The sequence below is a fragment of the Cryptomeria japonica genome, chromosome 11, assembly GCF_030272615.1.
Source record: "Cryptomeria japonica chromosome 11, Sugi_1.0, whole genome shotgun sequence".
Lineage (NCBI taxonomy): Eukaryota > Viridiplantae > Streptophyta > Pinopsida > Cupressales > Cupressaceae > Cryptomeria > Cryptomeria japonica.
In genome coordinates this window covers 517,981,718-518,005,004 of record NC_081415.1, presented here as the reverse complement: position 1 = coordinate 518,005,004, position 23,287 = coordinate 517,981,718, and the positions used below count along the sequence as shown (strand labels likewise).

The following is a 23,287-nucleotide window of genomic DNA, read 5'->3' as shown; positions in this document are numbered from 1 at the left end:
TCCTGAAGGGGCAATACCCCTAATTCACCTCTCAAATGCACAAATGTTGTTTTTGGGAGAGGCCTGGTGAATATGTCTGCTAACTGCTCCTTACTGGACACAAGCTCTAGTGCAATCTCTTTATTCTAAACCTTTTCCCTCAAGAAATGATACTTAAGCTCAAAATGCTTGGTTCTAGAATGTAAAACCAGATTCTTTGATATATTGATAGCACTTGTGTTATCATAGAATATACTTACCGGTTCAGATATAGGGATCTTGAAGCCTTCCAGTACATGCTCCATCCAGATTGTCTGAGTGCAGTTCATGAAAGCTGCAACATACTCTGCTTCCATTGTAGACTGAGAGATACAACTCTATTTTTTACTCATCCATGAGACTAGTCTACCACCGAGAAAGAATGCACCACCGGTTGTGCTCTTTCGGTCATCCACATTACTGGCCCAATCAACATTTGTGAATACTTTCAGATTGAAATTATTGCTGTATGGGTACCACAATCCATAGTCAACTGTTCCCTTCAGATACATAAGAATCTGCTTGACTACACTTAAGTGAGATTCTCTTGGACTCTTCTAGAACCTTGCAATGATGCCAATTGCATGTGCAATATCTGGTCTACTATGCACTACATAATGCAACTTACCAATCATTGATCGGTATTCCTTCTCATCAACCAGTGCGAAATCATCTTCTTTTGTCAATTTGCAACCGGTCACCATCGGTGTACCAACTGGTTTGCTATCTTCCATGCCAAAAGTCTTCAACACCTCTTTGACATATTTGGACTGAGTGATGAAGATTCCATCTTCCATCTGCTGGATCTGTAGTCTAATGAAGAACTTAATCTCCCCTATGAGTGACATCTCAAACTCTTTCTTCATCTCATCAGCAAACTCATGACTCATCTTATCATCTCCACCAAAGATGATGTCATCAACAAAACTTCATAGATCAGGATCTGATCTCCTTCAAATTTCAAGTAGATATTGCTATCTTCACTTGTTCTCTCAAATCCAATCTTCACAAGATGGGAATGTAGGTGCTCATACCATGCCCTAGGTGCTTGCTTTAGACCATATAATGCTTTATGTAGCCTACATACCATGTCACTATCTTTAGATAGAGCAAACCCATCTGGTTGCTCAATATACACCTCCTCTTCAAGTACACCATTTAGAAATGCAGATTTTACATCCATTTGATATACCTTGAATCTCTTAAAAGCTGCATATGCAAGAAGCATACAAACTATTTCCAGTTTGGCTATAGGAGCCAAGGTTTCCCCATAGTCTTCACCTTCTTCTTGAGCATATCCTTTGCATACCAGTCTGGCTTTATTCCTAATCACTGTGCCATTCTCATTCAACTTATTTCTAAACACCCATTTGGTGCCAATGACATTTTTATGCTTTGGTCTGGGTACCAAGGACCATGTACCATTTTTCTCTATCTGGTCAAGTTCTTCTTCCATTGCCTTGATCTAGTCTTCATCTTTATGAGCCTCTTTGAATGACTTAGGCTCAAATTCAGAGATCATACATGAGTTTTCTCTGATCTTTCTTCTTGTAAGGATTCCTGCATCCTTATCACCTATGATCTGCTTGGGATCATGATTCAACTTGACTTACCGAGGAATGGTCTTAACTGGGTCTTCTTGCTTTTCTTCTTCATCCTCATCTTCATCAGTATCAACATTCACCGGTTTAGGAACATTGTTACTGGTACTCGGTTGACTGACAACCGGTTCCCAGAAGGTTGTAACCAGTTCATTTACTACTTGCTCACTGCTAGTTTCCTCAGTCTTCTCAAAAGATTCATCAACTCTTACATTGATGCTTTCCATAATTCTCTGAGTCCTATTGTTGTAGCACTTGTAAGCTTTACTCTTGGTGGAATACACTAGAAATATTCCCTCATCACATTTAGCTTCAAATTGACCTTGATGTTCACTCCTCTTGACGTAACATTTGCTACCAAATACCTTAAAGTAGTTAACCACAGGTGTCTTACCAGTCCAATACTCATAAGGAGTTTTGTCCTTACCCTTTTTGATGAGTACCTGGTTCATAGTGTAGACTGCAGTGCTCACTGCTTCTCTCCAGAAGGTGTGAGCAACCTTTCCTTGGATCAACATGGTTCTAGTTGCTTCAACCACAGTCCGGTTATTCCTCTCTGCTAGGCCATTCTGTTGTGGAGTCCAGGGGGTAGACAACTGTCTCTTGATGCCAAATTCTTCACAATACTTGTTGAATTTACTGGAAGTGAATTCCCCTCCTTGATCAGTTTTGAGACATTTGATCCTTTTACTGCTTTCCTTCTCCACTAATGCTCTGAATGCTTTGAATTTCCTAAAAGCTTCAGACTTATCTTTCAAGAATGTGACCCACATCATTCTTGAGTAGTCATTAGTGAGAATCATGAAGTACCTATCACCCTACACACTTCTCATTTTCATAGGACCACATACATTAGTATGCACAAGATCAAGCAAGTTGTTAGCAGTGAAAGATTTACCTTTAAAGGTTGAGGAAGATATTTTCCCCAATTGACATTCTCTACACAAGGTATTATCCGGTTTTCTCAGCACCGGCAACCCTCTAACTGCCTTGATCTTACTAGCCTTCACAATGTTATCAAAGTTCATATGATAGAATCTCCTATGCCATATCCAACTATCATCAAGCTCAGCCATAAGACATGTACTTATATTCGCATTTAGATGAAATAGGCTACCTTTAGTCTGCATGCCGGTGGCTGCCAATTTGCCATCTTTACCTTTGATTCTGAAAACTCCATTCTTGAATTGCAGAGTGAAACCACTATCATTTAGCTAGGCAACACTTAGAAGGTTGTGTCTAAGACCTTCAACCCAGTACACATTGTCAGCACTACTCTTTCCATTCAAAGAGATGGACCCTCTACCTTTGACCATGCATGGTACATCATTGCCAAAGCGAACCACACCACCATCATACTCCTCTAAGGATAAAAACTTGCTCTGGTCACCAGTCATATGGTGAGAACAACCATTGTCAATGATCCATTCATTTGAATTTTCAAATCGGGAGACAAGAGCCTTCTTTTCTGCCACATCTTCCTTTACAGCAACAAACACAATGTCTTCATTCTCTTCATCTTCTGATTCCTCATCTGTGACACCTTCATCAACTGCTACAAAATAGTTTCTCCGGTTCCCTCCTTTGAATTTCTTGAACCTGTTCGGTTTATCCTTGTTGTCACTATTAGGACAGTTCATAGCAATATGTCCTATCCGGTTACAAGAAAAACATTTCAAAGGAAGCTTACCTTTGTATTTACCAGTCCCTTTCGGAAATCTCTTGGCTAGAAGAGCTTCAAATTCCATTAGAAACTCTTCATCCTTCATTTCTCTATTCTGACTAGGTTCCCCACTAGTGCTAGCCTCTTTTCCTTTTCTGGATGGTATAGCAAAAGCTTTAAAAGCTGAATCTGTCTTTTGAACACTGCTGTCAAAACTATTCAGTTCATAGGCTGTCAACTTGGCTATGATGGAATCCAAGGATGCCTTAGACTTGTCTATTTATCTCAACTCCTGAATAGTAGCAACCCTTATTGCATAGACCGGCAATAGGGATCTTAGGACTTTACTTACCACAGTGGAATCTTCTATTTTACCACCTGCACTCTTTATTTCTCCAACAACTATTTTGATTCTTATTCCATACTGCTGAATGGTCTCTCCTTCAACCATCTGCATGTCTTCAAATTTCCCTCTCAGGATTTCTTCCTTAGCCTATTTTACATGCTCATTACCACCATAGATATTTTCAAGAGCATCCCATACCTCTTTGGGGTTTTCCTTGTCCTGAACATCAATGAACTCAATGTCAGATAAACTACCAATGAGGGCTTCCATGACTTGCCCATTTTCTTGTATCTCTCTCTTTTGGTCATCGGTGAGAGTACCGGTAGGAACAACATATACATTTTCAACATAACTCCAGTGTTGAACACCCATGCTTTTGATGAATATCTTCATCCTGTCTTTCCATATACCAAAATTTTCCCTATTAAACTTTGGACCTTCCCTCTTCATCATTTGTCTAGGATCTTTTCCTCAAGCGGTTAGGCTTACAACACAGAGGACCTGGAGGTGCTCTGATACCAATTGATAACTCAATGATGAACCACTAGTACTAAATCGATACTGAGATGGGGGGGGGGGTGAATTAGTACAAACACAAATACAGTCAAAAACCGGTTTGACAACAAATACTCCAAAAGACTGACAAACAAGAATATCGGTAAAACGGAGTGCAATCGGTAACATCCAGTATAACTCAATTAGTCATGAACCGGTCACTCAATAAGCTTTCCTCTTAGCTCAATACTACAGTATCATTATATTCTCATGCATAAACAAGTAAACTTAACCATCAGATCTTCACAACAGTGAGTTCAATATGTTTTATAGACAGGCATAAAACATAGAACCTTCATGTGCTTAAAAGATAAAACAAAGCATCACAAGACAAAAGCATTTCACATGACACACATATTTTTCACGTGGAAACCCAACTGGGAAAAACCACGGTGGGGATGAATACCCACAAGCTTCTTTTTGAACTTTTTGGAAGTCTGCTCTGTTAGGAGCCTTGTCCGGTTAAGGACATTACAATTGGTTCTGGTAGGAACCGATCCTATTAGGGATCACCCAGTTAAGGGATACCTGGTTAAGGGTTAAACCTGGTAGGGTCACCTTGTTAGAGGATTTCAAGAACTCAATAGCTGAAAGGATCTCCTAAGCTTCTCATGCTTCTTAGAACTCATTAGCCTCGAGTTACCTTGTTAAGGGATTTAAAACAAGCCGGTTAAGACCACCCAATTTAAGGGATTTTGAATCAAGCCAGTTAAGGCTACCCTATTAGGGGATTTTACAACTGTTGAAATGGTTAGAGATCAACAAGTATTACAATGATCTGTTAACAGTACCCAATGCTAATGTAGATCTATTTTTGGCTCCTCTTCACCTTCTGCACATTCACTTTGCAGATATCTCTTCTCTCCTTTGGTCTGGCAAGAAACATGTATCACTTCCCTTGGATACACACTCACAAATTTTGCCAACAACTTCAGAAAGAAACACAACATCGACCTTATAGGAAACATACAGGTCGGTGGCAAAAACCCTAAACCCTAAACCTGTTAGGTTAAGCAATTCAAAAGGTTCGATTTTGACCGTTGAATCATACTGCATTAAATGCAACAATCTTGAATCGATCTCAAGACATTCTCCATCATCCATTATCCACCATTTAATGGCGACGGATAACCCATCATGCGTTATCACCGTTTGACAGACTTTGCACATTCCCGAGGTAGATAGGAATAGTCTTCTTCATGCAAGATCCTTCATGCGCACAGAGCTTATGTGGCAACACGATCTATCCTCCATCATACTGCTAACTCATCACACAAAGATCACCGATTGAGTCACATAGACTTGAGGTACTCCAACCGGAAACCCCAAAGTGGAAGCTACCTACCAACTGGTAGTCATATAATGCTTCCATGTGCCGGTTCTCATAACTACATGCTAGTTCACCTTGAACAAATATGCCACTTCACTTTGGCATATAAACCGGTTCATATATATGCTGGTTCCTCTCTCTTCACCTATCACATGTGCCGGTTCTCACCATGTCTCATATTGACATCAATGACAACATACAATATCATTTTGTCATCATGCCGGTTCACATAATGCCAACGAAAACCTTTTTATGTTAAGATTAATCATGTACGCACCACATGTTGATGTAGGATGCATATTAAATTTTCCATGCACAATGATATTTATTGTCATATGTGTTGTACTTTGCACACTAATGATGTTTTGTAGGAATGCAATATACAACCACCTTTTAAGTCACCAAGATAATTTATTTCAAGAATGTTATGTAAAAGAGATGATGGTTGCATTTATTATAAGATGCATTTGAAAGGTTATTGTGGTACATGTGGTGGTTTGCAACATTTGCCAAGATGTCTACATTTGGATAGCACATATGAAATTGGTAAGAAACTAGTATCTTTTGGAAAGTACAAGACAATGACATATGGGGTTAAAGATGGAAAAGAATTGAAGAGATGTGACCTAGTGAAAAATGATGTGTAGCTGATTTTACGAGAACGTTTAAAGAGAAACTAGTTTATGAGTACATAATGCATACACATGGAGCTTAGTGGTTAGATGAGCAATTCAAGTTATGCAAGGACACATTTACTCTTGTTACTATTGTATCTATAGTTGATTTTGCTGAAAATTATATTCTAAAACCTCAAAATGAAGTACAATCTATGTATTACCATTCTACACAAGTTTCTTATTTTGTACACAAAGCATTCATGCATGAAAATGATAGCACACAGGAGGATAGAAAGGTTGTAAGAGAGTATCACTTCTAGATAAGTGACGATTGTACACATTCATTATATTTTTTTCAAGGATGATTTAAAGTTTTCTATGATAGTTTAAGGGAAAGGAACATATGATACACACAACACATAATATGGTCAAGTAATTGCACGTCGCAATTAAAAAATGCAAGGATATTCTATTGGTTGAGTAGGATGCATGTGACAAGCGGTGGACAAAATTTTTAGAATTTCATTGAGGTTGGACATGGAAAGCGAGAGCATGATGGTGGAGGAGCATGCTAATAAGAACCCTGGCTAGAGAAGAATTGAAGTACGAAGGTGGTGCTGAGTTGATAGATGCAACAATAATTTTGAAATGGTGTAACTCTACAATGGGATGAGGTAATGCAGGTACACCAATGGTCCATAGATATTCTTGGTTGATCACTGAATCTGACATTGAAAAATATCAAGATTGTTGTATAGTTGCAGGATCCAGTGACATGCACTCATTTTGAAGTTCAAATGCAAGTTCACCGATAATTTATACTAGACAAATTGTATGTTTTTGCTCTTCATATATGTATTTTTAATGGGAAGAATGTGAATCAAAAGAGTGGGTTGACAAATGTTCTTGTAGACTGTTGCTTCCCATTTTCACCTATCAAATCCCCAGAGTACTAGAGTTGAACCAGATGGAAGCATCAGTTGATTTTGATCATGTATCCGACCTAGTGGAACTAGGTGATTTTTTGGTTAAATTTTATGGTAGGAATTTTTTTTGGCTCATTTTGTTACATAAAACAATATTTTTGTATTAATTATCATTCTCAAATATGTAGGTCATTTGTACACAATTGTGGTAGAAGAGAACAATGAAGAAGGAACAAATTACTTTTTGTGTCGTTGTATTGAGCCTAAGAGAAAATTGACAACCACAATCATTGACAAAGAGGGTATTGAGTATCTAGTAGGGTCTATTGTCATGTTAGGCACATGGCTTAGGAGATACCCTATCAAGAATTCTGATGTTTGGTTGTTCGAGGACTTTGAAACACACAAACATATTTTTCATTTCTCCAACCTTGTTGTTACAACAAATATTTATTTACTTAAGTATCATGGCAGACCTCATTACAAGATTTTATGGAAAGTTTGTGAATCTGTCTACAAGACAATACTTAACACAATACGGGCTAGAGCCAATCTAGAAGGCTCACTTGATTGATTCTACGGTTCAGGGTAGAATGATTTTGAGAATTTTGTATATGTCATCGGCGAATAGTTCTATATTCATTTTTTGTATATATAAATGCCCATGAGCTGATTTGTACATATTTAGGGGCATAATTTTGTATATTTAAATGTCCATGAGTTGATTTTTACATATTTAGATGCCAAATTTTGTACAATTAAATGGCGATGAGCTGATTCACACATATTTAAATGCCAAATTTTGTATATTTAAATGGCGATGAGCTAATTTGCACATATTGAATTGCCAAATTTTGTATACAATCCCATGATATGATTTGCACATATTTAAATGCCGAAGATAACCGAGATAGGTCATTGCAGACGAGCCTCATGTGACCCTATAGGTTGAACAAGAGCATGCCTAGCATCAACCTACCCACCTAGACGCGCTCGTGATGTTGGTTTGTGCCCATGATGAGCGAAATAAAATCTAGCCTATCTTACAACTTTGCATTGCATTTCACTTACAGTTTTTGCAACAGGTGAAAAATGCTACCATTTTGAAAATGGCTCCGAGTTGTTAGAAACTGAGATAGGCCATTATAGATGAGCCTCACATGACCCTATAGGTTGAAATGGATCGATCAAATGCATCTTGAAATGTGAGAAACTACCTATCAAAGTTTGAAATTTTCTTGGACTAGGGCACTTGAGATATTGCGCTGGTAGGTTATGGCTCTCGATATTCCGACGCATTGGGAGACACAATAGGTGCATGCCTAGCGTAAAATTGCCCACCCGGATGTTCTTGTGATGTTGGTTTGTTCCCATGATGAACATAATCAAATCTAGCCTATGTTTCAACTTTGCATTGCATGCCATTGACGGTTTTTGCAATAGGTGAAAAAATGCTACCATTTGAAAATGGCTCCGAGTCGTCATAAAATGAGATAGGTCATTGTAGACAAGCCTCACTTGACCCTATAGGTTTAAATAGATCGATCATATGCATCCTAGATTGCGAGAAATAGTTTATCAAATTTTGACAATTTTTGGAATGAGGGCACTTGAGAGATCACACCGATAGGGTATGGCTCTCGATGTTCCAGTGCATTGGGAGGCATAATAGGAGCATTCCTAGCATAAAATTTCCTACTCAGAGGCACTCATGATGTTGGTTTGTGCCCACGACGAAACTTTGACAACATTGACAACTTTGACAACTTTAACAAAAACTGAGCAACTTTGACATCTTTTATCCAAATGACCCCAAACTTTCACAAATGAGTTCAAATGATCATTAATGGTCCCAAATCACCTTATTTAGATAAAAGAAATGGAAAACAAGAAAAAAATCTAAATTTGACCAAATAAATCAAAAGAATCTAGTGATCATTACCACGGATTAAATCTGACCATTGCCATTGAATTACAATTTGATTGAGATAGGGAGTTTTTTAGGGTTAATTTAATATTTTACAAAGCTTATCAAATCATATTCCACATTTACAATGCTTTATATAATAAATTTTTGTTGTTTATATTCATAATTTTGATTACATAGGCAAATATTCATTTAACTTTATAAAAGGGCACCCACCAAATACACTGAACAAATTCTCTATAAATAATCATTCTTTATAAAGGGTTTCGCTGCGGACTTTGAGGTGCGTCTTGTTGTGGTTTTGGATTTTTCAGAATCTGATATTGGTAACAAAAAAAATAAAAAAAAATTGAAATCAATGAATTTAAATTGAAAATGGGAATAAAATTTATCAAATGTGCAAGAAAAAAAAATAAAAATGCATAACTAACCTCTTTCCATGGTGATTGGGTGTGAAGAAATGGAGCCCGTGGGTGGTTTTGAGGGTAAAACACGCTCAAAATCTCTCTTGGCCATGGGGTAAAAAAGTTACAGTTGATAATTAAAAAAACAATTTATTAGCAGGGACCGTGCACACAGTCCTTTAGGAACTAGGACCCCATACGCGGTCATTTACGAACTAAGACCACGTACAGGGTCCTAGTTCCTAAAGTACTGCATACACGGTCTTATTTTCTAAAGGAACCCATACATAGTTTTGGCCCTTTAGGCCTGGCCACAACGAACCTAACCGCGTATGGGGTATTTTGAAATTTTAAAACCGCGAATGCGGTTGCTGTTTTTTCAAGTTTTTTTTTGGTGCGTGTCCACTTTTTTGCGCACCATCTTGGTGCACACACCCTGCTTCAAGTTATTTCATATTGTTTAGTAGAAAATAGTAATCTAAATTTACACTAAGAGTTTGAAATATCAAAAACCCAATTCATTTCCATTTACCTTTGGAGTAGACTAATATAATATGCAACAATAAAGAAATGAACTCAAAGCTAAACCAACAATCATTCTAAAACATGTAATATGTTGCATATTAGAATATTCCAAGAAATAAAAATGAAACGTTAATAGGAGAGTGGGAATAAGAATATTAAGGTAAGAAAAAGCGTATGAAGCTACAACTAGAGGGTTCTAGAAAATGGAATGTGGTAATGGAGAGCACAAGAAAAATGAGGCTGAAAAAAATGGTGTCAATGGCTTTGAACAATTTCAACACTATAATACTCATTTCAATTTTCAATTTGGTGCCATGGAATAGAAAGAGATGACAAGAATAGTGTCAAAATATAATTTAAATATAATATATTTATTATGATAGATCATAACGTAAAAAAATATTTATAGTTAATTTTTTATGAAGATGTTTTTGAGAACATCTTTAGTTATTTTCAATTATTCATCTATAAGACATTTTCTATTATTTATTAGTACTTGTACTAAATTGCATTCACAAAAGCCTTTATTAGTAATTAATTAACTATTTTTTCACTAATTAAAACTGAATATTTATTTTATTTAGAAAAAAATTGAAGTTAAGATGTAACTTAGTTTTTTATTTTAGAAATTATTAAATTATTTTTTTAAAACTCATTAATTAAAGTCTTTTAGTGTTACAGGGACAAACTTAGCCACAATTTCAAAGCCTCGGCCACAAGGATTTCACATGATAAAAATCAATCTAAATGCATAATGAATCTACATAATTGTATGTGAGGGATTCCATCATGTTAATCATTTCCAAATGCCTAGGTCATTTCTGCACCATGTTCTTGCCTTCAACTTGTTTCCTCCACTCAATTTCTTGTCAATATGTTAGGACATAAATGCATATTTATAATAAAATATATATGTAATTATGAAATAATTCATCTTTAAATGTCACTTTCAAGCATTTTTTGAAATCACGTCTAGTTGTAGCAAGAGATACAATGGGCCAATTGGCTACCTTTGGCTAAATGGTGGTACAATAACACTTATCATAGTTTTTGTAAGGTAACCTCTTATCTATATCGTTTACTTTATATTTACCTAATTTTGGAAAAAAAAATTAATTATTTAAAAAAAATAAATGAAACATTTTATTAACTACATATATTGAGTACACAATTAATATATCAATGAGAACAAATTATTTATTGTAACTTAAACTATTTTATTTTTGTATATTATATTATTGTAATATCTATTTAATTAACTAAACTTTTATCCATTTATCATAGTTAGTTTATAATTATTTTATTTATTACATATTTAAAAAATAATGTCTTTTATTTTATTTTATTTTTATTTTAGTTACTATATACTTAAAAAAAAATATTTAACTTGATAAATATAACCTTATACAATTTGAAAAAATTGAAATATTATGATATATTAGATCAATTCTGAAAAAACTCAAAAAATATTTTAAATTTTATAAACATTTTTTTTTAACAAAAGTGGCAAGCCACTAATATATATATATATATAAGAAAACTGATTCAAGAGCTCAATAGGGAAAGAATTAGGAAGAAAACCCTATATCGTTGCTTAGATACAATGTAAAAAGGAAAAGGGGCTATGAGAAGAAGCCCCTCGAATCTGGAGAGATAAATAGGGTCTGCCCGTAGAATGAGCCTCTTAGGGGCCAAAATTGGAGTAATTGGTCGGGATGGGACCGGAGGAAACCATACAAACCGACCCCACAACTAGTTGTCATGGAGAATGAGAAGCAGGAATCTGGTTGTCGGAACACTGAAGAGCTGCCACAACCGGTTTCTGGTTATGTTGTATCGGTACTTTGATACCAGTTTGTTGTCTTCATGACCGGTTCGTAAAAAGAAAAGTCTCCAATACAAGTGCTAGCCGACAAGCTAAGAGGATGACTCCTCTACTAGTTCTAGTATACCAGTGGAAATAAACGCAAGAGCCAACACTAGAAAGCAAGGGGTAGTCAAATTTTTTTTGGGTCATACCGGTTGCCGTAAGATTTTCCACCCGTAAAAAAGAGCATATTCTGATTAGCAAAAAACACCTCGTAAAAAAGAGCATATTTTGATTAGCAAAAAACAAAGTCAGAATAATTTTACTTGACCATGGTGATGTCTTCCTAGGTCTGAATTACAGGGCCATCAAAGGCGGGCAAAGATGGGGTAGTCCATCCCATGGCTTCATCCTGCACCGGTACGTTGAGGTCTAGAACCCTATCTGTAGCCCATCCCCTTTCCACAGATTACGAAATTGGCACACGGGGGTCAACATTGTCTATTTATAGGATCTCCATTAGAGCCCCAATTGTAATTTTGACTCTGTGCATAATGTGGTCGTCCAATTGTCTGCCGAATTGATGCAGGTTGTTCTTCACATGGTGGAAGTTTTGCCGTTCGAGGGCATGTTTTATTCGGTCATAGAGTACCATGTAAGCATGGCTAGATTGAATAAAGTAGCGTGGATAGAGACCCCCAAGGAGAGTTGACCCCTGCCATAGATTATATTTTGCCAGGGCTTCATGGAACGAGGCCGGAGCAAGCATATCTTGTCTTACCAACTTGAAGAACACTAATTCAAGGAGAGGGATGGATTGCAAGAGATCTAGAGCATTTGACAGAAAGGAGCTGAGAAGTTGGTAGGGATACAAAATCCTTTTAGCTTGAGGGGATAACATCTCCTCACTGATGAAGTCTTTGACAAAACTTCTCAATTGTGGATTGTGTAGAAGAAAAAGTTGATCGAGGTCCCTGTCATTGATGTGTCCATGAAAAGCCGCCAAAGGTTTTGAAATTTGCATTGAAACCCGGTCATTCCATGACATATACTCCTAGTGTATTTGCCTGCATCCTCCACAAGAGTCGTTCTCCATATTGCAGAGCACTGATATACTTCAAAAATTTAAATTTTTCAAAAATTTCCATTGAGAGCTATGTGTATAAGAGCAACCTGGTTCCATTTATAGACAAAAATTACCATCTCAAAATGAAAAAAATGATCGGACTTTAGGAACATGTTTGCAATTCTTGCATTAATTTTGTGACCGTAATGTAGTCGAGGGGATGTGTGAGAGGCCTAAATCTATTTTGCCCCGTGTGAAGTGACGTTATGGAAATCCTCGAGTACTTCGCACTAAAGTTCCATACATGCCATCTACAAAATGTATTTAAAAGCATAAATGCAAGTGTCCTGTCAACCTTCTTGTTCACAGGCACCAGTTGAATGCTTACATGTGATTATTTAATAGGAAGTAGCTTGTGGTAAGAGTGTTGTACTTTCCTTTTGTACTAAATCGAGCAATTTAGGAAAAGAAGACAATTTAGTAGGAATTGTGACCGACTCCACTAAAATGCCATCGCAGCCCATATTTGCTAACATGTCAGCAACGAAGTTGCCCTCTCTTATTGTGTGACTGACAATGTAGTCTGAGAAAGTGTTGAGAAGATCCAAGGTGTGCTCAGAACATAAGATAGCTACCAGGTCTTGGATCTTTTCGAGGTAATGGAGTTGATAATAACTAATGAATCACCTTCTATGTGTATATTAGAGAAGCCACACTTCCTTGCTAATACCAGACCGGCTAGTAAGGCATTTGCCTCCACCAAGTTATTCATACCCGGAGGGATGGGTGAAGCTTGGAAAGCACACATTTGCCAAATTGATCTCAAATGCAAACTCCAATTCTCGACTTTCCTAGGTTTCCACGGGAAGAGCTGTCGAAGTTGATCTTAAAGAAATTAGGTGCTGGGGGTACCCATTTAATGGACGACTTGTCTCTCACATGAATTGAGGACCAGTTCGGGGGAATCTCTATTGGAAAAATAATACTGTGCCATAGTTTTTAAATTTCCTTATCCCATCGGGTAAATGATTTGATGTCCTTGGAATTAGTGAGAGAAGAATTAATGATTTCTGTAATTGAATTTTCCAATTTGATCAAAACTTGATCCAGAGATGAGGGTGTTTTTCTAAAGATTCTTTTATTCCTCTCCCACCAAATGGCCCAAATAATGTGAGCAGGAGCACATTTCCAAATGCCTGAGAAGGTTGATGTAGAAAATAAAAGAGGCCAAGAGTTAAACATATCCCACAGTGATTTCAGAAAGGGAAACATAACTTGGAGTTTATTCATGATGAAGAACCAACATTGGGAGGCAAAGGAACAATGTAGAAATAAATGATCAACTGATTCTTCCTCTAAGTCATAAAATGCACAATTGAAAGCTTGTGTAATGCCTAGTTTTACTAATATTTCTACTATTAGGATTCTTTTGTTCAACGTTAGCCACACAAAACACCCCGCTTTTGGTAAAACAATGTCATTCCAACAGAAAGAGTATGCCTGACTACTTACCTTACTGCTGCAACCCTACTATAGGGAATTGTAACCTTCTTTAATCGAATATTTCCTTGATTTTGAAGCTACCCAAAATAACACATCATCTCTGTTAGACATGATAACTGTCCTATTCAATAAAATATTGGCCAATGAGGAAGATTGCTAGATGGATACTGGGAGAAGAGTGGGATCTTTCCAGATTATTTTCCTTGAAAATATTTCTACAATAGACACATAGTCACTCAATTTTGTACCCCAATGAGTTATAGCTGTGTTCATAATTTCTTCCACGTTATCCAAATGAGCAATAGGAGGATGCCCATACCATGAGTCTATCCAGAAGTTAGCACTGAGACCATTATTGATTTCCCAGGAAACATACTTGGATATTAGATTCCTTGAATCCATCATGAAGTTCCAAATAGCAGACCCCTTTGGAGGGTCTAAAATTGTCAACACTCTTGATGGTTGAGTGTTGTCCAAATATTTAGCTTGCATAATTTGGCACCATTTGGAGATAGGGTTAGTGTACAGTTTCCAAATCAGTTTCCCTCCAAAGGCCTTGTTGCGATGCTTCAAATTGTTGAGACCCACTCCCCCTTGGGATTTTTGGCATGACATATTTTCCAGAGAGGTTAAGGGGATTTTCCTTTCATTTTTCATATTACTATTCCATAGGAAATCTCTAACGAGTTTTTGAAAATGTTGGATGATGAATGAGGGAGCTTTGAGGACATACATGTAATAGTTTAGAATTGCTGTTAGCACTGACTTGATAAGAAGGATTTTTCCTGATAATGAAAGCTACCTTACTTTCCAAGTTGAGATTCGTGCCTGTATTCTACCAATGACAACATACCAATAAGATAGTTTGTTTGATCCCATAAAAAAGGGGATGCCAAGGTAGGAGGATGGAAATTGGTCCATTGAGAAGCCCAAGGTCTTGCATATTCTTATTGATAAGATTGAAGGTGTGTTGAAAATGAAAATCTTAGACTTGGCAGCATTAATTTTCTGACCCGAAGCAGAAGAATAGATATCCAGTGTTTGCTTGATGAGCTTAGCTTCTTTTAGAGAAGACTTACCAAAGAACAATGTATCATCGACAAAAACAGAGTGAGTTAGTGTTATTGAAGTACCTGGAAGAGTGACACCAAGCCAAAGCCCTTTTGAAGATTGAAAATTGATGTATCTGCTCAAGGCATCTGCCATGAGAATGAAGAGAAAAGGTGACAAAGGGTCACCTTGTCTTATTCCTTGTGTACCCTAAAAAAACCCTGAGGGATAACCATTTATTAGAATAGAAAAATGCGTGCCTGAGATGCAAGTTTTGATCCATTTGCACCATTTGTCTGAGAAGCCGAATTTTGATAATACTTTAAAAAGAAAATCCCACTTAACCTGGTCATATGCCTTCATCATATCAAGTTTGATAACATAATTTTCTTGTTGGCTTTCATGGACAGAGTGTAAAACCTCATGCGCTACTAGGGCTCCTTCCATAGTCTCCCTACCAGGGGTAAAAACCCCTTGCTCTTGTGAGATGATCTTAGGTATAAGGTAGTGCATTCTAAGGTAAATGACCTTAGTTACAATCTTATATATTGTGTTGTATACACATAAAAATGGCTATGAGCAATTAAATAAATATTTTATATTTATTTAATAATTATTCTTCTATTAAATAATTAATTTGAAAAGATTAATTTATTTAATTCATTTTCATGTCTTTCTATTAATTAATATTTTATTAATTAATTCATTTATTTTATTCCTCTAAAATAATTAAATATCTAATATTTAATTATCTCCTCCAAGTTAATTAAATATCCATTATTTAGTTATCTCCTCCAATCAATTAAATATCCAATATTTAATAGTTATTCTCCTATCCTATAGTCTCAAATATTAAATAATTTCTTAAATTATTTAATCTTTCTTTTCCAACTCACCTCTATCTCCACTTCATCTTCCCTTTTCCAACTCATCCATCATGTGGCTAAGGAAATTAATATTTCTTAAATATTAATTCATCATTTATCTCCAACTTCCAAACTTAATGAATATTGTGTACGTACACATATTTCATAACTATTTGCTATATTCTCTCCAACACTCTCTACATCTTAGGAAGGACTTGAGTCCACTTGTCCTATCACGCCTAAATATTCTCTAACCATCCCTAGATTCCCTCAGTCAACAACCTAGTCAAGGTGAGATGAGTGACACTTGTCTTCTCCTTCCCCCTTTCTCTCAACCTTCACCTTTGCTCACAACCATCCAAATTTGCAGATCTGATCATGACCATTGATCTGAGCCACATCATCTCATCCTCTAAAGGTCTATAAAATCAAGAGCTTCAGTTGAGAGAGAGTTAGACTTCAAGAATCAAGAGACTTCAAGAGACTTCAAATGCATTTTCAAGCAAATCATTTGTATTCGTGAGTTTTAATCTTGAAGCAAATAGCAAATATCATTTAGCATAATCATTTTAGCATAATCATGTAGTATTGCATATCATAGCATCAGTTAACTACCAGTTATCAGTCCATTCTTCATATGCCATCTTGGAAGCTATCAGTGCATTGTCTGAGAGCACACCATTTGCAACCAGGAACAGTGGAGTTAGGACAAATGAGACATAAATCATGAAGGTAATAATAGTGTTTTTATTTTATATCAATTTCATGTAGTTTCATTGATTGAGTTTGGATTTCCTGTAGCATTTCCATTTGTATTTTGTGAAACTAACTTGTTGCAGGTAGCATTCTGAGGATGAAATTCAAGTTGACACATGTGTTACAAAGATAAATAGGTCTGAACTCTGTGAATGATGAGGGGGAAGGGGTTTTTGGGATGAGAACAATATTTGTTGCATCAAAACTTTTTAGCATTGCTCCCCTTTTCCTAGATTCTTCCATTACCTCTAAGAGGTCAAAACCAATCACATCCCAACACTTTTGAAAAAAGAGGGTGGTGAACCCATCCGGACCCAGGGCTTTATTTGGGGAAAGGAAAAATACCACTTTGTGGACTTCCTCCATAGTGAAGGGGGCCAGTAGGGCTCTATTATCATGGTTGGAGATCAAAGGTGGGATAGATTGCAGTAGAAGATCAACATTATCCTTCCAAAAAGGATCTAAATTAGAGGGTGGGGGGGCTAGAAGATTCTTAAAAAATTTAACTCCATGTTCTTGAATGTTTGCTAAATTTTTAATCAATAACCTTGAGTCCTCATGCTTGATTGAGAATATAACATTATATGTTTTTCTTTGTTTTGTGGAAGCATGAAAGAATTTTGTGTTCTTATCTCCCTGCTTTAGCCAGAGCTCTCTTGATTTCTATCTCCAATATTCTTCTTCTCTCTTACAGACTTCTTCCCAGTCACTTTGAAGACCCTTCTGTGTAGAGTGCAGGAGCTAATCCAAACCCTTGGAAATTATGTTTTGGTTAACTTCTTCCAGTTTTTGGGCAATGATTTTTTTTTGAGCAAAAACATTCTTAAAGATCTTTCTATTCCATTCCTTAGCCTGGACCTTAATAAACTAAAGTTTCTTAAAAAATTGGAAAATCTTTGTTCCACTACATGCAGGGGTGGATACCCACCATTGTCTTAATAAAGCCTGAAAATGTGGATGTCTAAACCACATACGCTCAAACTTGAAGGAGGAGCCAAAAACTAGCATGGGGTTCTATTTTTGCCATTCTAGGACAATTTGGACTAGGAAGTGATCTGATTCAACAATAGGGAGAATGTCTGAGTAATAACTGACCTGATCAAGGTGCCATTCCAAGGGAATGAAAAACGTGTCGAGTATCTCTGCAATCTGAAAGAAGCTTGATCTCCTGTTAGTCCAAGTGAAGAGACCATTATTGGGGATCACATCCAATAAGTTGTTTTCTATGGTGAAACTTAGAAAATCTTGCATAGATCGTGGGGGTGGGCAGATTCCTCCTTGTTTCTCCTTATGAGACAAGATTGCATTAAAGTCTCCTCTAATGATGAAATTATGTGCTTCTTCTTGTTGGAGTAACACAGTCAGTTTGTCGCATAGGTCTTTCTTTTTCCTGAGTGGGGATGGGGCCATAAACATTGAATACCGTAAACGTCATGTCATAGCATATTGCTTTCAACATTTTTTAGTTATGATCTTGTTCTAATAAGTGAACTTAAACTTTTTTAGGATTCCATAATGTAAGCAATCCTCCCGAGGCCCCAACACCTTGCATGTGGGCAGATCCAAATTGTGTCCATTTAGCCATTGTTTTGTGATATATTTCCTGTGATAGCTTCCTTTCTTGGAGTAAAAAATGTCAGCCTTTGAAAAATCAAGGTGAGATTTGATTCTCCCTCTTTTGTTAGGGGCATTAATGCCCCTGACATTCCAAGAAATCATTTTCATTGTGAACATGGAGTGCCTTTTGCACTCCTTGTAATTCTTTTTGATACTTTAAATTTTCCGTCTAGAGTACTCTGCACACTTGCCTCTATTTCTTCTTAGATCTTCACAAAGTTTGGTTTTCTATCTCTTTTTTTTGGGGTTGTAAAGTCATCTGAATTCAAACTGGGCATTTGCTCAACCGATAAGGATTGTGCATAGTCAAAAATAATTTTTTTTTCCTCACCATCTTGTGCAAGGGTTTCCATTCCTTCCTGCCTAATTTCCAAGGGGAGATCCCCTTTATTTGAGATGCCAGGATTTGAACAATAACACCTTGTTTTTCGTAAGGGACATATTACATTTGTCATACTAACACCTTCCTCCTCTGGAATTTCCTCAATCATAGTGGCAACTAGAGTGGATAGGATATCATCTGCTACTTCCTGGATATGACCCTCCTTATTTGAGGCAGTTATCCCTGAAACTGCTAAATTCTGCATTAAATTCTGGATATCAATCAGGGATTCATTGAACATTACATCCTGAACTATAGTTTCTCTATCATCAGATGTTTTGTTACATAATTGGAGAACTGGTGTGGGCGTGGGGGAAGATTTATAGCTATAAAGAATCCAGCTATACATGAAGAAAATGGGTCAATTGATTAATCCACTGAACGTAGGATGGTTCAAAATTTAAGGCATCCTGAGGTTCAGAGGGATCATTACATGATTGTACAGGATCAAAAGATAGAACTACCTCATGCTGATGGGTAGTACACAGAAGAGGGTCTGAGCAGTGATTTTTATAGACTAAAATCTCTAAGCGCTCATGACCACTACATGAATTCATGAAATAACCTAATTGTTGCTGATATTTTCAGATGACCTTTACATTATCTAATACAATATCTTGATGCCACAAACACCATTTTGATGATATGGTTAGGTGCTTTGGCATGGTCTTATTTGAAGCAAGGAGAAGGCAAAACCTAACATCTCTTTGGATTGTTTCATAGGGTATAAGATCATGAGCGACAAAAATGCCTATTTGATTGGCCATGGTCTCCATAATATCCAGGTCTCTGTATTCCAAAGGCAAACTGGGAAAAGAGATCCAGTAAGGATAAAATCTACAAAGATTAGCATCTGGTTTAAAATTTGGAATCCAAGATAAGGTAAAAATTCCAGCCCCTTGACAATACTAGCCTTTGTTTTTATGAACTACATCTCTATCTTCTGATGAAGAAAATAGAGCTATAAAAAATTCTGAGTGGCTGTCGATGAAGAAAATATCACAAAGACCCAACTAGTGACTGTTTGCCCATGAACGCAGGGTTTGAAGAGGGATTGAAGAATTAAACTTATTGATGAGAGCCGAGTTCCACAGAAAAGAGACCGACCGGGAGAGAACGTGGTCAGGAAAGGATATCTTGATATCGGAGGTTTTCTCAACCAGAGCACGAGTTGGAATGGGGAAAGAGGAGTCTGTCTCTTTACACTCTGCCAATTTTCTTTTCCACACCAAGTGCGCTGGTTTCAACTTGAGGGGATCTCCATGATCTCCATGTTGGTCTGCTCTAGTCTTCCCTTTGACAAGACAAACCTTGAGGGAGGGCTAGTGAGGGACTGATGGAGAAGCTTCATAGATGTCAAAAATCGGTTGTTTCTGTTGGTGTTTCGATCGAAGAGGATTCAAAAGTGGAAGCTTTTTGAAAGGATTATGAATTTTTTTTTCCCGCCCAAATGAATTTTGAATTTTTTTCTGCCCAAATGATTTTTGAAAAGGTGGACGGTGGCTTGGGTGACCTCTGGGGACCTTACGAGCCCCATGGTTAAGAGAAGCTCCCTAAGCGAAGGTGTTGAAGTTCAAATGATTTTGCAGGTTGCCGTTTGCTTTGTGAGGATGGGAATGAGATAAGCGGGCTGGATGGAATATTCTGCACATTCTTGTAGACATGCAAAACGATTCAACCATCGGTTTCCTGAGGGTAAGTCTAAAACCGGTTTGATGAAAGGTTTATCCCTGAAGATTTTGACGAAGGGGTTGATGTCAAATTTTGAGTATTGACCAAAACGAGGGGCATCCTTTGACTATCCTTGGCGAGCCTGATGGAGGACACTGGAACCTTGCCACCATCTACCGTTCCTTGTAGCCTTGCTTCGAAGCCTTGCCATGCCCTGCCATCCTGCACTGTCATCTTGCTGCCATCTTCCATTCCATGGAACCTTGTTCTTAAACTCAAAAATGTTTAGACCTCCTCCCATGGCGTTCTATCCTCCAAAATTTTATAAACATATTAATGTGAACATTCTTACTATTTTTTCATTTGGAAATAAAATTAAAGAATTAGTTTTCAAAAGTCAGCCATAAAATGGGATCCAATGGAACACCTAATATTAGAATATTAGTTTAAAAAAGATATTTACTATTTTATTTTGAATAAATTTATAAGGATTTTTTTTGAATTTATTTAAATTATAATTACTAAAATTATTTATCTTATCTTGAGTTACAAGCTAATTTATAAGAAAAAATTCTTAATTGTCTTCCATCATTTTATTTGCAGTTATATATAAGACATTTTTTTATATTATTTATCTTGCCTTGAGTTATTTTTAGTCAATTTTATATACAGATGTACACTATTATTATTATTATTATTATTATTTTATCTTGTCTTGAGATATTTCAATTATATATAAGACAATTTAATAATAATAATTATTATTTATCTTGACTTGAAGTTATTTTTTGTATTTTTTTTATTTATCTTGTTTTTAAGTTATTCTTTATATTTTTAATATTTTGCTATAAGATATTATTTGCTTTTAGAAATTGTTAGTTAGAGTCATTGTTAAGCACACCAACTAATAGTTATCTTATCTTGAGTTACAAGCTAATTTATAAGAAAAAATTCTTAATTGTCTTCCATTATTTTATTTGCAGTTATATGCAAGACATTTTTTTATATTATTTATCTTGCCTTGAGTTATTTTTAGTCAATTTTATATGCATATGTACACTTTTATTATTATTATTATTATTATATCTTGTCTTGAGTTATTTTTATCTTACTTCCAATTATATATAAGACAATTTAATTATTATTATTATTTATCTTGAGTTGAAGTTACTTTTTGTATTTTTTTTATTTATCTTGTTTTTAAGTTATTCTTTATATTTTTAATATTTTGCTGTAAGATATTATTTGCTTTTATAAATGGTTAGTTAGAGTCATTGTTAAGCACACCAAGTAATAGTTATATTTGAAGAGAGTGAGAGTTGGAGACATTTCTTGAATATAAAAAATAGGAAATTTATAGTTAATTTTACATGCAGATGTAGTTGAAAAAATCTGTCTGTAGTTGTATTACTTGTAGACATGTGATGTGATGTTTTTATGTGGTGATAAGTATATAAATTGATAGTGTGAGTGGGAAATAATAATTATAATTAGAGAAGCGAGAGGCGAGAGTAGCAAGTGAGAAGAAGAAAGTAGAGTAGCAAGTGAATAAGAAAGTAGAATGGGTCGCAGAAAGCTTCTACCCATTTACATAGCAGACAAGGGCAGGCGGCGACAGACATTTTTGAAGCGGAAGAAAGGACTGTTTAAGAAAGCTCGTGAGCTCTCTGTACTTTGCGGCGGAAGAGTTTTCATGAGAATCCACGACCCTGAAAATGCCAAGGACTACTCCCAACAGGAATTCGATGGCTCATCTTTTCTTCACCCTCAACATAATCATGCAATTGCTTTCCCAGTACAAATGGATCAGTTTGCAGCAGCAGGTAATTTCAATGGAGTTAATCCAACAATTTCTAATTATGTCCCTGTGCAAGTGGAAATGGATCAAAGGCACCCCCTCCCAGTACAAATGGATCAAAGGCACCCCCTCCCTGTGCAAGTGCAAATGGATCAAAGGCACCCCCTCCCAGTACAAATGTATCAAAGACACCCCCTCCCTGTGCAAGTGCAAATGGATCAAAGGCACCCCCAATTTCTGATGAGTGAGCAGGCAAAGGCAAATCTAAGCAGTACTGGAGAGCTGCAGAATGATCAAGATCCTCCAACAGCAACACCATCAATTCTTCCTCTTCCTCTTCCTCACAATTGCACTAGTCAACAAGAAGATGATGGTCTTCCTCTTCTTCAACTAGATGAAATAAATGAAATGTTGGACTTGTTGCAGGAAGATCCACAGATGATGTTCAACGATCTAAGCTTTCCAGATACGGATCGTTGGCCCCCACAATAAATTCAAATTGTATATTCTTTTTTATTATTGAAAAACAAGACATGTGTCTGTCTTGAATTGTAATTGTAATTATTTGCCAGATGGCCGTATATTTAACATGAATATTCATTCTTGTTTCTGGTTATCTTTATCATTTTCTTTGAGTGGAACCCATGATCTTGTTCGTTGATGTAACTTCATTAATCTTGGATGATGCAAGCAAGTTGGTCATCTAATTGTAATTGTAATTATTTGCCAGATGGTCGTATATTTATTCTTTCTTGTTACTGGTTTTTTTCATCATTTTCTTTGAGTGAAACACATGCATGATCTTGTTTGTTACGTTGATACCTTGTTTATCTATTTTAGCTGTAGGGCCTTTGTCTAG

At 36.3% G+C, this 23,287-nt stretch overlaps 1 protein-coding gene across 1 annotated transcript; it reads left to right on the top strand.

Moving 5' to 3' along the window:
* Window positions 1–22,191: 22,191 nt before the first annotated feature.
* Window positions 22,192–22,920, top strand: LOC131062276 (MADS-box MEF2 type transcription factor MIG1). Its single transcript, XM_057995893.1, has one exon. It carries the CDS (start codon window positions 22,192–22,194, stop codon window positions 22,918–22,920), a length of 729 nt encoding a protein of 242 aa, XP_057851876.1.
* Window positions 22,921–23,287: the final 367 nt, after the last annotated feature.

Coding starts and splice junctions, on each gene's coding strand:
- LOC131062276 (XM_057995893.1), top strand. CDS start 22,192: ATGGGTCGCAGAAAGCTTCTACCCATTTACATAGCAGACAAGGGCAGG.